This window comes from Mastomys coucha, unplaced genomic scaffold, assembly GCF_008632895.1.
Source record: "Mastomys coucha isolate ucsf_1 unplaced genomic scaffold, UCSF_Mcou_1 pScaffold3, whole genome shotgun sequence".
NCBI classification, from domain to species: domain Eukaryota; kingdom Metazoa; phylum Chordata; class Mammalia; order Rodentia; family Muridae; genus Mastomys; species Mastomys coucha.
Window position 1 is genome coordinate 71639300 of NW_022196909.1, and position 15480 is coordinate 71654779.

Sequence of the window (15480 nt, forward strand, 5' to 3'; positions counted from 1 at the left end):
TAGGACACACATGAGCTGTTTGAGCCTGCAGTCGGCAGCCACACTGCCCAGCTAGCTCCTTCAGGCAGTTTCTTATTTATTTTACACTGGTTCTGTAACCTTTTCCCTGCCCCCCCCCTTCAACCTACCACAGTTGTTTGCTTTTTAATTCTTAATTATTTTCTAGCCCGGCAGAAACTTAATTAACTCCTGTGGGTATGAAATCTTAATGTTAGGTCAGATATCCAAAACATGTTTGTCAGGGTGTCCTTTTTTGAGAGACAATGCCGGGTAGGTATGCAGCTTTGGCGGGTCCTTAGAGCTCTGGGTTTGTTTCCTATTGATTCAGCCCTCTTGAGTGACACCGTTTCTTGTCTCTAGTTCTGTGGAGGATGACTCGGATACAAAAAGGCCTTCCCGAGAAGAGAAGGGTAGGTCCTTGAGGTGGCACTAGTCTCCTGGAGTATGGTGGGCCTCGAGTTCATCATGGTTGGTGTTTCCCTACACACACATGCAAAATCCCAGCACCACTTTTAGCTCCATGGGCCCTGAGTGTGATCACAATCTTTGGTTGTAAGAGCTGACGTTCTCTGAGTGTGGTTCAGCTAGTGGGTACTGAAGCAAGTTACTTGCTTAGCAGGTTCTGGTGGCTCAGGCTCTTCCTCCCACCTCTTGGGGGGCAGAGGCAGGTGGATGGTGGCATGTTTCAGGCTAGCCTGAGCTTCCTAGGAAGGCCCTGTCTCAAAAAAGTTTGCAGGCTGAGGAGTAATGGACCTAAGCCTGAAGTTCTGACCATGCAGGGTCTGGGGAGGGAGGCACAGCATGAACATGGGCTTTGAGAAGGGGACAGCAAGAATACCAGCCACCCTTCCCTGACTGCTCCATGGGCAGAAGCCTTCTTGGGCTGGAGTCAGCTCAGCCGTTCATAACTGCATGGCTGCTGGGGAATCTGAGATCCATTTTCAGTGTTCTGTACATGTCACTGTCCTCTGGCCATGCCAACACTAGCCTAGCCATGCCTCCAGCATGCCGGGGATGGCCATTCTGTGGCCAGGCCAACACTAGCAATGGAAGGCCTTCCTTGGCCTGGCCATGCCCCCAGCTTGCTGGGGATGGCCATTCTGTGGCCTTAGGGTTCTGACTGGAACTTCCCTTTACACAGGTCGCAGCAGCTGTGGTAGGAATTTCTGGGTTAGTGGCCTTTCATCTACAACCAGAGCCACGGATCTGAAGAACCTTTTTAGCAGATACGGGAAGGTGAGCTGCCACTGCCCAAAAGTGAGCAGGGAGAATCTCACTGCACAAATCTGTGTCTTGAACAGATTGGAGCTTTCAGTCAGAGCCAGGGTTCCAGTGTACAGTGAATGTGGTGCAGGTTGTGACCATCAGTGGCTATAGAGGGCTCACTGCTGCTACTTGTCACATCGCTTATTTGTGTTACTATCATCTGCATTCACCACTTTGTAGCTGTGTGACGACTGTTTTGTGATTCAATCCCATGGGGTGACTTTGCTCCCACAGGCAATTTAAACCATGTTAGGGGAGCATGGCTGAGCATTCCCCATTTCAAGCCTCCTAGAAGAAGACAACCCCTCCAGTGGCTGCACTGTGGCTGCTGGGTCTGTACTTGTACCTGTATCTGAGGTGCTCTGCTTTATTCAGGTGGTGGGTGCTAAGGTTGTGACGAACGCACGGAGTCCTGGAGCTCGCTGTTATGGCTTTGTCACTATGTCCACAGCTGAAGAGGCAACAAAATGCATTAGCCATTTGCACAAGACTGAGCTGCACGGCAAGATGATCTCAGTGGAAAAGGTAGGTGGTCTCATGGTACGGTGGTGCCAGCGGTGGTGCCAGTGCATGGTGGCGCTAGCTTTTGACTCTCCTGCAGGCCAAAAGTGAGCCCACTGGCAAAAGAGTGCCTGACAGGCGAGATGGGGACAGCAAGAAGGAGAAGGCCAGCACCAGTGACAGGTACTCCTACAGACCACTGCCACGCACCATTTGGTGGGTCTCCTCCATCCCCATGTCCTGGGTATCCTTTGCTTCCTGAGGCTTGCTCTGAGGCTTGTGAGTCACTTGATCCTAGATCTGCAAATCTTAAGAGGGAAGAGAAAGGTGACAGAAAAGATGATGCCAAGAAGACAGATGATGGGAGCACAGAGAAAAGCAAGGATGCGGATGACCAGAAACCTGGGCCTTCAGAGCGCTCTCGAGCGACCAAGTCAGGTAAGCCATGACAGCCTCCTCCTGCCAGGTGTGCTTATGTGGCTATCTGAGTTCATTTCTTCTCTCCTCCTGTCAGGTGCTACTTATGTGGCTGTCTGGATTCATTTCTGCTCTCTGCTTACAGGAAGCCGTGGCACTGAGCGTACTGTGGTGATGGACAAGTCCAAAGGTGTGCCCGTCATCAGTGTGAAGACATCTGGGTCTAAAGAGAGAGTGAGTGTCCGCACTTAGAGCAAGCTTTTTGCTCCAGGGATTCCTGGCCAGTGGCCTTTGTGGGCAGCTTGCTGCGTTTTAGAATGTAGAGGGGTGGTATGGCTTCTAGAGCCAGCCTACGTGCTGCTCTTCTTGATCGTGGCTCTTAGCCATCTCTCTCCCTGCCTCCTGGAAGCTGCAGACCTGGGTGGATTCTGAACTCTTAGGCCTGACCACTTTAGTAGGTGGGTCTGGGGTCCCCAAGACATCCCCCACATGCCAAGCCCCCCTAGAGGACTATAGGCATTACAGGTTGCCAGGCTCTCTGGAGCCACTGGAGGCAGAAGAAGGGAAGCAGGCTAGGGTTGGCATATGTTTGTAGTGACTCTGAGGTTCTCAAAGTATGGCACACTACTAATGTGACCAAGAAATTTCTGGCCATTTTCATGTGTACTGGCTTCTTTTTCCTTTTTTTTGTAAGATTGATTTATTTTATGTACGAGTACACTGCAGCTTTCTTCAGATACACCAGAAGAAGGCATCAGATTCTGTTAGAGATGGTTGTGAGCCACCATGTGATTGCTGGGAATTGAACGCAGAACTTGTGGAAGAGCAGTCAGTGCTCTTTGTTAATCACTGAGCCATCTCTGCAGCTCCCCGGGTACTGGCTTCTTAACCAGGCTCCCTTTTACCTCTGGTCTTGGAGAGAGCCACTAGAAAGTGAGAACATAAAGGGTGGGCTCAGCAGTAGGCATCTACCTGAGGAAATGGTGCATATATGTAGGGTTGTGCTGACCATGGAGGAATTAAGATGGGAGGATTGCCAAATACTACAGGCCAACCAGGAGTAGGCCAGTGAGACAGCATCTCCAGAAAGTTTGAGTGTAGATGGAAAGTTTGTAGAGAAGTTTTGAACTAACCCACCAGAGGCTTTCCTTTAAGGCTGAGGCAGAATGACCACAGGATTCATTCAGGGTTAAATGGGAAGACCCTGTCTAAAGGAGAGAAAGACTGATTTTAGTCAACTGCACTTGAGCCCATTATGTGTTTTGTTGGTTTCTCCTGTGAGTGATTACCTCCTCCAGCCAGTAACTGTCCCTGTGCCAGGCTTCTCTATGCTTCCTGCTTTAATCCTTCTATTTACTGATCCAGGCCTCCAAAAGTCAGGACCGAAAGTCGGCCAGCCGGGAGAAGCGGTCTGTTGTGTCCTTTGACAAGGTGAAAGAGTCTCGAAAGCCCAGAGACTCAGAGTCACGGAGGTGAGTGGACCTGTGTTGCTGAGGTGTAGGCATGTGTTGACATGATTGCCATTAATATTTCACCCTCCTCAGAAACCATAGAAAGTTAGCAGCATGGGCAAGGGACAATGAGGATGTCCAGAAGGGACTTCACTCAACTCGGAAGGATCAGGGAAAGGATAGTTTGCCTAGCTGGGCACAGCACTGATCCTGTGTGGCTGACAAAAGGCAGTTCCTAACGTTACTTTTGCTCCAAGGAGTGTGTGTTTAAAGTGGACACCAGGGCACATAATCTCTGGACCTCACACTGAGTTCCTAGTGTACTGGGTAAGTGGCTGAGGAAGCCACTTCCTGCTTGGCTGCGAGGTTGATGGCAGATCTGTCATGCCAGTCCTTTTTAAGGAAGGAAGCGGGGAGGGCAGGCAGGAGGCAGCAACTGGGGTCATGCTGGGGACTCACCTCCTGGGAAGTGTTGCCTCTGCTTTTTAACCTGTGTGGGATTCTGCACATTAAGTGCAGAATCCCTAGCATGCCCCCAGCTCCTTCCAGCCTCAGTTCACCTGGGTATCTTCACACAGGGAGCGGGAGCGCAGTGAGCGGGAGCAGAGACTGCAGGCCCAGTGGGAGCGGGAGGAGCGAGAGCGGCTGGAGATTGCTCGTGAACGCCTGGCATTCCACCGCCATCGGCTGGAGCGTGAACGCATGGAGCGGGAGCGGCTGGAGCGGGAGCGCATGCATGTGGAACAGGAGCGGAGGCGTGAGCAAGAGCGTATTCACCGAGAGCGAGAGGAGCTTCGGCGTCAGCAGGAACTGCGCTATGAGCAAGAGCGCCGGCCTGCTGTGCGCAGGCCCTATGAAGTGGATGGCCGGTGAGCAGTCAGATACAGGCTACCAGACCCTGTGTCAAAATATTAGATCTGTGCTCAAATGTGGCAGGACCTGTGTATTCAGACTGTGTCACACTCACTGACTTAGCTTGATGTGACTATCAGTGTGTGAGAAATGCTGTCAGCTCAGGGTAGGAGGAGCCTTGCCAAAACCCAGATACTGACAATGGCACTGAGGCATAGGTGGGAGTGTTGGCTTTGTTCAAGCTCTAGGGTGCCTCATGAGCACTTGTCACACCTCTGCCTCTCACCCAATCACAGGCGAGATGATGCCTATTGGCCAGAAGCCAAGCGGGCTGCACTGGAAGATCGTTACCACTCAGACTTCAGCCGCCAGGACCGCTTTCATGACTTTGACCACAGAGACAGAGGACGCTATCCCAACCATTCTGTGGATAGGTGTGGGCCCATGGCCATGTTGGGAGGGTTGTGTGCATGCAAACCCTCCCCATCTGGATCTCACTGAAACCACCTTTTTTAGGAGAGAAGGTTCACGGTCGATGATGGGGGACAGAGAAGGACAGGTGAGCATAGGGTGCTAAATCAGCTGTGGAAAGGGTTCCATGTCTGTTGACTGCCAACAGAGCACAGTGCTACTCTTGAGCCTTTGTACAATGGCAGCAGTGGTGGCCACTGCCTACCTACATACCCTATCCATTTGAGAGGTTGCAACCCTGTGTGCTGCACTGCTCCTTAGGGCGGGTGACCCAAGGCACCTAGTGTGTCTGTAGAATTGGTGCTCTCCCACTGTGTCAGGTTCTCACTGCACAGTGCCCTCCTCTCTGCATCTCAGTTGCCATCCTACACCCTTAGCTTCCCACTCTCAGCTTGGCACCAGGGATGCTTTGTGCCTGGGCTTGCCTCTCAGTGCTGTGGCCTTCCTTGGTGTCAGGTTGTCATCTTGGGGTTGCCACTTTGCACACAACTCTTAGTCTCTGTGGGAGCTGGGCAGTGGACTTTCCTCCATGTGTTTGTTCACTTGGGAAGGCAGGTGACAGTGTCTGGTTGAGGGCTAGGAAGGGAGCTAGAGCTGGCTCAGAGCTCCAGTGTCCCAGAACTGTTGAGGGCCCAGCAGCTGGGTGAGCTGGGCTTCACTTGATATCTCAGATCTTCTCCTGCCTTGGCCCTGAAGCAGGGTCTCCAGGCCAGGATTTGAGCTGGGCATAACCGAGACATCAAGGATAGCTACAGAGTGGGGCCTTGCACCATAGGAGTTCATGTGTGGGTGTGAGTGTGCTCAGTCTTCTGAAGAAAGGGTGCTGTGCACAGGCTGGGGCTCCTGTATGGGGGGAGGGTGCTGTGACAGTGGCCACCTAGGTTGGTACCTGTGAAGCCAGGTGTTCTCTCATGGAGGAGGGGCGGGGGGGTACAGGGATGATACTGACCTCATCCCTTTCTCTGGTCTAGCATTACCCTGAGCGCCATGGAGGACCTGAACGCCATGGCCGGGACTCTCGAGATGGCTGGGGCTATGGCTCAAACAAGAGACTGAGTGAAGGCCGGGGGCTTCCCCCTCCTCCCAGGTTTGTGTCCCTACTAAGACCTTGGGGGGGAGTTGATTTTCAGCCTGCCTGGTAGAACCTGAGCCCCCTAGCTGCACCATCTGTAGAGGCCATGATGTGGCAGCACAGGTCAGAGGTGTCTCTTTCCAAGGGGCAGGCGTGACTGGGGGGAGCATGGCCGGAGACTTGAAGATGACCGGGCATGGCAGGGCACAGCTGATGGAGGCATGATGGAGCGTGATCACAAGAGATGGCAAGGTGAGGACCGGGTGGGAACCAGGGCTGCCCGCTGAGGAGGGATAAGGTGGAGTGGACTGAAGTCAGTGGGCCTTGTTGACTCCGTACCTGCCAAACTGCCCACTTGGACTTGTGTTTCATCTTGCAGGTGGTGAGAGGAGCATGTCAGGCCACTCAGGGCCTGCTCACATGATGAACCGCGGTGGCATGTCAGGGTGAGTGCCACACTAACCAAGCAGGGCAGTGCTGCTCTGCAGTGGTTGATTGGGGACCACTAAGTTTTGACCTTTGGACCTAACAGTCCCCTGCCTCTCCTTAGGCGAGGCAGTTTTGCCCCCGGAGGAGCTTCTCGTGGCCACGTGCTCCCACGTGGAGGGATGCAGGCAGGCTTTGGAGGACAGAGCCGGGGCAGCAGACCCAGTGATGCCCGCTTCACCCGCCGCTATTGAGCACCTAAGCCACCCAACCGTGACCTCCAAGTCCTGTCAGGACTTCTCTCCCACCATTGTACAAAGGATTTTTTTTTTATCTGCTGCCATATTGTAGCTTGTTACGATGTGAATTTGTTTTCATTTTTGTTTTTTTTGTTTGTTTGTTTGTTTTTGTAATAAAGGTGTTTCTGTTCATGTGCCCTTTACTTCCAATCTTCAGCCTCACCCTCCCATTTGCAGAGGGAAGTGACACTCTACAAGCAGCTAGAGGTGGTACCTATTCAGTTCTGTGTGACACAGTGAGCGCAGGCTGGGGCCAGCAATGCTCTTTACTGTGTCTGACATAGCAGTGTACCCGCTACTGGTATTGAGGTTGGAACTGCTGAGAATGGTGCTGGAGGGTAGAGGTGCATGGTATACATACGGCTCGGGATCACAGGCAGAGATAGTCCCTGGTTTTAGTGTTTAAGACGTGTCACCAGCTTTTCTGGACTTAATCAGTGTGATCCCATAAGCTCAATACTTGGTGAAACTGACTGTCTATGTCTAGCCAGCCACCCAGCCTCTTACAGTAGTAAGTAATGGGACATTTCATAAGGTGGCTTATATCCTGTTGGATGTGGTCACATAATAAGCTTCATGTGGCAGAGGCTAGGCCTGGAGTCCTCCTCCCACCTTGGCCACTGTTGTCCATGACTCCAGCCCCTTCTGGGAATGGCTGCCAGTCACAGCCTTCTGAGATACTAATGCAGAAGAAGACTTTCAGGCAAAGGGACCTTCAGGGGGACAAGGCTGGAAGTCCTGAGTGTGACTGATTTGGGCAGTGGGGTTGTCAAAAAGAACTGGTCCACTGCAAGTGAAGCCCCTATTAAGGGCAAGTCCAGGCTCCCCCCACCACAGTACCTACTCCATTCTACAGGCTGGAGGGACTAATAGTTCAGATCCTAGCACCCATGACAGGGAGCTCACAACAGACAGTGCCAGTGTATATGTAGAAGCATATACACACACAAGCACTAAATTGAGAAAATGCCTCTTCAGATTGGGCTGTGGGGCAATTTTTTTTTTTAAGTATAAAATAGTTTATTTAGGGCCTGGGGAGGGGAGTTGAGAAGGTAATAGAGAGGGGAGAGGGAGGAGAAGTAGAGGCCAACCATGAGCACATGGGAGGAAAGGACAGAGGGAGAGCAAGAAGGCAAGAGTGCAAAAGAGGAGTGGGGCATTTTCTTGATTGATAACTATGGGTAGGTGGTCCTGGGTGCTATTAGAAAGAGCAGGCAGAGCAATTTTATAAACTAATTTTCCATGGCCTCTGTTCCAGTCCTGCCTCCAGGTTCCTGCCTGACCCTGACTTCCCTTAGTGATGGAGAAGACCTGAGAGTAACAGGCTGAAAGTAACCCTTTCCTATCCAAGCTGCTTTTGGTCTTTTTTTTTTTTTTTTAAATCACAAAATTTCTAAAAGTTAATAAAAAAAAAAAAAACCCTAAAACCTTTCTGGGTTCCAAACATTACATCTGGAACATAGAGATCCCTACTGGCCCAACTCCTCCCAGAAAGCAAGGCTCACATCCTCCCACCAGATTGGGGACCATTCCCAAGTCCTTTATTGGGCCAGCAATGCTGGAAGCTGCCCTCAAATTGAGTTCCCCACTGGGATGTCTGTGGCATCCTGGTCTTAACCCTCACAACGCTGGAGCAGGTGGCATCCATTACTTGCTGTGTTCTTTGAGGTACTCCCAGCCTTCCTTGGAGTATTCTCGGGCCTTGGAGGGGGCCACAGACAAGGCTGCCATGACCGAGATGATGCCTGCAGAGACAGTGCACAGGTGCCATGAGGCCCCCACCTTGCCAGAGCCACTCTCAGCCAACCCCTGGGGAGTGCAAGAGCAGTAAATGGAATGAGCAGGAGTGAGACCAGCCCTTCCAGATGGACAAATTCCAGTGTGGGTCTAAACTGCGACCCTTTCCCTATGCCCTGTTTTAAAAGCAGGTTTCATCTCACTAATATAGTCCAAGGTTATCCTCAAACTCTCAGTCCTTCTGCCTCAGCTCTTTCCAGGGCTGAGATTATAGACATGTGCAACAATATCCAGCTTTTCTTTGTGGAGACAAGGTCTCATATATCCCCTATAGCTTGGAGTTCCCTATGTAGTTAAAGATGATCTTGAAATCCTTCATCCTATTGCCTGCACCTTCTGAGTGCTGGGATGACAGACCTACAAACACCATGCCTGACTTACAGGGTGCTGGGGATAGGACCCAGAGCTTTATGCATGCTAGGAAAGAACTTTACCTCAGATCTACAACCCTAACCCCTTGCGTTTGATATTTTGTTGTTTTTCCTGTTTTTGAGAAAGGGTTTGTCTGTGTAGTCCTGGCTATAGATCAAGCTGGCTTTGGACCTACAATCTTCCTGCCTCAGCCTCCCAAATGCTAAAGTCACAATCATGGGCCACCATACCCAGTCCATTCTGCTTAGTTCTGTAGGTGATATACGGGCACACAAACAGGCAAGCATGGAGGAGTGGAAAGGAACAATGAGGTAAACAGGGCTGGGAGAGAGCCTGGGGTGCCCAGGCATCCCCCAAGCGGGCACAGGGGCCTACCTGAGTTCCAGGAATCACGGAAGTTCAGAAAGTTAATCTTTGGAGGGGTTGGGAGCTGGGAAGAAAGAGGAACACGGGCTGGTATGTGGGAACAGGTCACACCCTTGTCTCCCAAACCCAGAAACACAAAACTCCACCAAGCAGGGGTGGAGGAGGCCCCAAGGACACCCAGAAGCAACCTGCAGGCCACCCACTCCCAGCCAAGGTACCTGTGGCATCTCCAGACCTGTCTGCTGGCACACATACTGGCTGAACTGGTACATTGCTGGTGGCACAACCTCCTCGGCCTTCCGCAGGGCAGCCTCACTCTTGTCACTAGGCCCCAGCAGCTCTTGGTCATAAACAAGGTAGACTGCCCCTCCAGCTACACTTCCTTTGATGAGGAACCTTCAGGAATACAAGAAGGGAGACGGTGTAGAGGCAGGGTCTCCAGGGATCAAATAGTTTTCATTTGCCTTTGTGACACGACTTTTAGTAGAAAACCAAGTCTTTTTTTGTTTGTTTGTTTTTTGAGGCAGGGTTTCTCTGTGTAGCCCTGGCTGTCCTGGAACTCACTCTGTAGACCAGGCTGGCCTTGAACTCAGAAATCCACCTGCCTCTGCCTCCCAAATGCTGGGATTAAAGGCGTGCTCCACCACTGCCCTGTCACAAAACCTTCCAAGGGTGTCTGGCGGAGCTTCCCCGCAAGTTACTCAAGTAAGCTACGGAGAGAGGAGAAGGGCAGGATTTCCTACGCATCTCAACTACACAGAATCGTACACTGAAGCAGCAGGGTGATAAGGGCTGGCTTCAGCCAGTTTCCCTACATAGACCGTGAGAAAAAGGTCCATACACATCGGAAGTGAGCAGTCGCGGGACACCAAGCAACGAGGCGCAGGTGCCTAGAGCAGGGAACTTTCTCAGGGCCTCCACGATTCTCCACGCACCTCATTAGCGACCACACTCGAGCCACCATGGTTGGTCTCCCGCTTCACTCGCCGCGCAAGGACACCCAATTCGCCCGCCGCTTCCGGTCGGTGTCGCTGCTGAGACTCCTGGGAAATGTAGTGGCCGCTCTCAGCCGCAATGGACTCCGGGAGCCGCAGTAGCAGCGTTAGACTCTGTATAACAAGGTCCGTGGCTGCCGCAACTCTTTCTGGGAAATGTATTAGGCGGAAGACCAAAGAAGGTCTAGGCCGCGAAGTCTCCTGGGAAATGTAGTCTGGAAGAACGACGGACAAGAGCCCTCGGAAGACACTGGTAGGATTTCCCGCGCCCGCGCGGAGAATTGAGTGTCCTTAAGGTGAAGCAAGCCTAAGTGATGGTTACCACGGCAACGCGAGGGCTGGATTGTTCCAGAAAAGCGGGTCTTTAGTTCACGCGAGCGGTTAGGGGTGTGGCTTTAACCTAGGAGGTGTGGAGAGGCTTCAAATAGTCTGTAGGATGGACGCCTGCTGAAGTTGTTGACTTCGCAAGGCGCCGAGGGTCCCTGCCCCATAGGAGTCTTGGGGTCGTGTGAGAACGGTTTGGCAGTGGGTGGTCTGTAGTACAAGAAGCTACACTGGGTGAGGCAGGAGAGGCTAGAGGCCAACACCACAAAGAGGGCGATGGGGTGAAGATCATGTAGATCCCTGTTCTGTTGCAAGGTGAGGCCTGAGCTGGTAAGTGCTCCATGGATGCCTTGTAATTTGTCTATGGAGACCTATTGTCCTAACTATTCAGTTGTCATGACAAAGCACCATGGCCAAAGCAACTCAATAGAAGGAAAAGTTTACTGCTTATAGTTGTAGAGGTAGGTCCATGACCATCATAACAAGGAGCATGAAAGCAGGCAAACAGGGATGGCACTGGAGCAGCAGCTGAGAGCTAGCATTCTGGTTCATAAGCATGAGGGTATTGTGTGGACTTCTGAAACCTGGTCCACACCAGTGTCACCCTCTGCCCCAATAAAACTAGTCCTTCCCAAATAGTTCTACCAAATGGGGACCAAGGATTCAAATATATGAGACAGTAGGGACCAGTCTTATTCAACCACACACAAGACCCCCCACAACTTTATTTATTTATTTATTTTCATTTTCACAACTTTATTTATTTTCATTTTGGTTTTGGATTATTGTTTGCTTGTTTGTTTTGAGGCACGGTTTCTCTGTTTAACGATTCTGGGTGTGCTGGAACTCACTCTGTGGACCAGGCTCGCCTCGAACTCACAGTTCTGCCTGCATCTGCCTCTTAGGTGTTGGTATTAAAGTGTGTGCCACCACCACCACCCAGCTTTGTGGGTTTTTTTTAAGACCGGGATCTTATTCTGTGTATGTTATTGGCCAGAACTCATATGGACCAACCTGGATTCTCCTGCCTGGGTCTCCTCAGTCCTGCTTTTACAGATGTGTCCAGTGTTCCTTCATCTATGTTGACATTTTCTCTTTTTTCACCCAGAACTAAATAAAATAAACCAACCCTCATGACTAAAAAAAGAATGGCTGGGAGGAGCATAGAACATGTCAAGGTAGCATGTGGCATTGGCAGTAATGCTTAGAAAGTTTATCTTTGGACCTAAGACTTGAAAAACTTAAGTTTTAAAAAAAAAAAGAAAAGAAAAGAAAAACTTAAGTTTTAGGGAAGAGCATCCAAGCAGAGAACACAGCCAGTGCACAGGTCCTGGGATCAAGCTGAGCAGACTGAGCAGTTTGGGCTGGTCCATGGAGGGCTCTTTAACGCCCCCAGAGGCCCAGGGCTTTGTTCCTCCCCCACTACCAGAATGACCAGAGTGAGTGGTCTGAGGAGGAAGGTAGGATGCTGGCAACAAGACATCTTCATTATGTCCCACTGGATCCTCACCTGGAGTTTCCCACTGAAGGCAAGCCTCCCTGTGTGTGGGTGCAGGGTTGGGATGGAGGTAGGAAGTGAGTATGAGGAGGGAGGGAAGGATGGGGAGAGTTTGAGAGCACTTTCTGCCTCCAACTTCCTTGTGACTTGTTCAAGACCTCTCTGAGCCTGTTTCTTCCCTGGCTAACCTTCTGCAGGAATATACCTTGCAGTGTGTGCTTGTTAACAGAAACCCTCAGATGAATACTCAGAAACTCTGTGTACCTGCAAATGGTGGGGGACATTGGAGGATGGTCCTTTGGGCATCCAGAAAGACTTAACTCTCCAAGGGCCAGAGGATTCTAGATGGATTTGGATTCTAGACCCCGCCCCTGCCCAACTTGGTCTCTGTCCTCAGCTCAAGTTTAGCCTTCCTCCCAAGTTGAAGTCCCGCCCCTGCTGTGTTCTATTGTCCACCCCTGCCCCCGTGCTCTCCCCGCGCCACCTCTCCCCCCGCCCCTGACCCCAGCCCCTACCATGGTCTGTACCTCTGGTCCTGCTCGTTTCCCCTCCCTCTTGGGTAAAAGGCCCTGCCCCTGCCCAGGTTGGCCTCACCCCCCTCCTCAACTCCCCTCCCCTCCCCCGTGTTTTAAGCCCCGCCCCTGCCCAGCTTTGCCTCACCCCGGCGCCTGCTCAAGTTTCCTCTCCCTCCTGTGTTCTAAGCCCGGTTCCTGTCCTCCTTGGACTCTTCTCAGGCCAGACCCTCAGCACAGCCACCCTAAGGTACCAGGTTGGACCTTCTTGGCACACAGGCTGAGGCTCCCTATAAGGACCTCTCGCCTTGACTCCACCCCCGGGTGATGTTAGCCACAGGCCCCTCCCACTCTTGTCTAAGTGCTTGCGCTGCTGTCTAGTTTTGCCGTCTGCACCCTCCAGAGTACTGCAGCCTGAACACCCATGCCCTCCTTCGTAAAGTTCTCTACTGTTCAAATTCCTCAGGCTGACAGAGCGTGGAGTGTGGGAAGCTGAGGCAAGAGAGGAGGCTGGAAGTACAGGTCAGCTGCTGGAGCCTTTGATATGCATAAGTGGGTGTGGTGCACGCCTGTCCTTTTCAGGAAGGTCAAATGTTTGACAGCCTGGGCTTCACCAGAAGGAAAGGAGCGAGGGAGGAAGGAGAGGAGTTATTCTAGATAATTTGCATCCCTCTGTACCCCGCTGTTACTAGCCAAGGCCACCAGGGGATGCAGAAACTCCTTCATCGAAACTCAAATCTTAGTTCATAAGGATTATTCTGTTGATCCGGACAGATTTGTTGTGACTGTTGTGACAGATCTATTGATCTGTTCGATCTGAAACCCTCCATGATGTAGGCGAACCGAGTTCTGTAAACTGACCTCTGCAAGTTTGCGGTGCTGTTCTCCCAAAACCTAAAGAAATGTTTAAAAAGTGGCAGCAGTTCTGAGGTCTGGCTTAGCACTTGATAATGTAACAACAGACCAGGTTTACACAACCAGGTGATACACAGACTCACATGCAGACAAAACACCTATACATGAAAATCATGGGTATTTAATTATTTATTTATTTATTTTTGGTTTTCCGAGACAGGGTTTCTCCGTATAGTTCTGGCTGTCCTGGAACTCACTCTGTAGACCAGGCTGGCCTCGAACTCAGAAATGTGCCTGCCTCTGCCTCCCAAGTGCTGGGATTAAAGGCGTGCGCCATCACTGCCCGGCTGTTTTTTTTAATTTTTAAAATTAAATTTATGTTTTTGTTTTTAGTCCAGGTTTCCTGTGTAGCTAGCTAATCCTGGCTGTTCTCTGTAGACTAGGCTGGCCTTGAACTGAGAGTTCTGCCTACCTCTAACTCCTAAGTACAGGGATCAAAGGCATGCAACACCACCGCCAAGCTATTTTAAAAAAAAAACAATGTTTTTTTTCTTTTTTTTAAAAGATTACTTATTATATGTGAGTACACTCCAGAAGAGGGAGTCAGATCTCATTACGGATAGTTGTGAGCCACCATGTGGTTGCTGGGATTTGAACTCAGGACCTTCAGAAGAGCAGTCAGTGCTCTTAACCACTGAGCCATCTCTCCAGCCCCCCCTCAAAAAAAACTTTTAAAAGCACTTCTTACAGTCATTTTTTAAAAGATTTGTTTATTTTGCTAGTTATGTATTCAGCAGACTGCCTGCATGTATGCCAGCAGACAAAAAGGAGATACCAGATCCCATTGTAAATGGTTATGAGCTACCATGTGGTTACTGGGAATTGAACTCAGGACCTCTGGACAAGCAGACAGTGCTCTTAATCGCTGAGCCATCTCTACAGCGCCCATTCCTCTCAAAAGCACCTTTATTGTCAGAGATTAAATTACTTCAACAGCCAACAATAGTGAGAGGTGGTATTCCAACTCTTAAAAACCTAAGGGGAAGAGTCCCAAGCTGCGGGCTCACTGTTGCCGCAGAACCTCCGGCCACCAGAGGTCGCCAATAGCGCGCCTGTCTCTCTAGCCCGAAAAGGCCATCGAGTGGCATATATCCCAGGATTCTGCACGGCGCCGTTCTTCCTGTCCGGCCGCCATCGGAGTGCTGTAGGTAAGTGGGTTTCGTTGGGGCTAATCTGCCGCCATCCGGCCTCCAGGCCCCGCGGGGCGTCCTGGCAAGCGGGCGGGCAGACGGGCGAGGGCCGAGGCACCGTGTCACAGCCGCTGTCTTGTCCCTGCTGCTCGCAGCCATGGCCGTGCGCTACCCAATGGCCGTGGGCCTCAACAAGGGCCACAAGGTGACGAAGAACGTCAGCAAGGCGAGACACAGCCGGCGCCGCGGGGTGAGCTTCGGGGACGCGATGGGGCCGGGGTTGTTGGAAGGGGAAGGTCCGAGGGTTTCGTGGGCCCTACAGTTGATTGGGCGTCTGAGGGTGGAAGTCAGCGTGTGGGCTGTTGCGTTCCGCCCCCTCTGTAAGACCTGTTTTGGGGTTTGTGACCTCTTGGGACCGTGTTCTCGCAGCGCCTCACAAAGCACACCAAGTTCGTGCGGGACATGATCCGGGAAGTGTGCGGCTTCGCGCCCTACGAGCGGCGCGCCATGGAGTTGCTCAAAGTGTCCAAGGACAAGCGGGCACTCAAGTTCATCAAGAAGAGGGTAGGCAGTGTGCTGCATGGGCATGAGTGGGGGTGTGACTGACGGCCCTGGCCGCGGGTGACAGGTTACACTACTCCTCACAGGTGGGCACACACATCCGAGCCAAGAGAAAGCGGGAGGAGCTGAGCAACGTGCTGGCAGCCATGAGGAAGGCGGCGGCCAAGAAGGATTGATGAACCCTCCCCCAATAAAAGAGCGTTCCTACAGTTTGTGTGCATGCCCTTGTGTGCTCACGGCGCTGCAGAGACTCAG

The 15480-nt window shown here is 51.7% G+C and overlaps 3 protein-coding genes and 1 long non-coding RNA gene across 4 annotated transcripts in view; 3 read left to right on the forward strand and 1 right to left on the reverse strand.

Moving 5' to 3' along the window:
- Safb (scaffold attachment factor B) overlaps window positions 1–6891 on the forward strand; it is a 21230-nt gene extending 14339 nt beyond the window's left edge. Inside the window, exons 7-20 of the mRNA XM_031347053.1 lie at window positions 361–410; window positions 1142–1236; window positions 1642–1791; window positions 1868–1950; window positions 2066–2205; window positions 2330–2418; window positions 3550–3656; window positions 4214–4504; window positions 4784–4921; window positions 5004–5046; window positions 5930–6045; window positions 6182–6282; window positions 6410–6476; window positions 6581–6891. Coding sequence (XP_031202913.1) covers window positions 361–410; window positions 1142–1236; window positions 1642–1791; window positions 1868–1950; window positions 2066–2205; window positions 2330–2418; window positions 3550–3656; window positions 4214–4504; window positions 4784–4921; window positions 5004–5046; window positions 5930–6045; window positions 6182–6282; window positions 6410–6476; window positions 6581–6710 — 1600 coding nt within the window. The 3' untranslated portion in view covers window positions 6711–6891. The remainder of the gene's footprint in view (window positions 1–360; window positions 411–1141; window positions 1237–1641; window positions 1792–1867; window positions 1951–2065; window positions 2206–2329; window positions 2419–3549; window positions 3657–4213; window positions 4505–4783; window positions 4922–5003; window positions 5047–5929; window positions 6046–6181; window positions 6283–6409; window positions 6477–6580) is intronic.
- A 1382-nt stretch (window positions 6892–8273) lies between these two features.
- Window positions 8274–10606, reverse strand: Micos13 (mitochondrial contact site and cristae organizing system subunit 13). The gene is made up of 4 exons (XM_031346840.1): window positions 10226–10606; window positions 9509–9686; window positions 9300–9354; window positions 8274–8500 (listed from the first exon to the last, which is right to left on the reverse strand). The coding sequence occupies exons 1-4, from the start codon at window positions 10252–10254 to the stop codon at window positions 8403–8405; spliced, it is 360 nt and encodes a 119-aa protein (XP_031202700.1). The 5' UTR covers window positions 10255–10606; the 3' UTR covers window positions 8274–8402.
- LOC116074352 lies at window positions 9965–14508 on the forward strand. The gene is made up of 3 exons (XR_004112178.1): window positions 9965–10924; window positions 13086–13141; window positions 14257–14508. It is a non-coding gene; the product is annotated as an uncharacterized LOC116074352 (long non-coding RNA).
- Window positions 14509–14596: 88 nt separating this feature from the next.
- On the forward strand, window positions 14597–15434 carry Rpl36 (ribosomal protein L36). Its single transcript, XM_031346841.1, has 4 exons — window positions 14597–14682; window positions 14820–14914; window positions 15094–15228; window positions 15312–15434. Exons 2-4 carry the CDS (start codon window positions 14822–14824, stop codon window positions 15399–15401), a joined length of 318 nt encoding a protein of 105 aa, XP_031202701.1. The 5' UTR covers window positions 14597–14682; window positions 14820–14821; the 3' UTR covers window positions 15402–15434.
- Window positions 15435–15480: the final 46 nt, after the last annotated feature.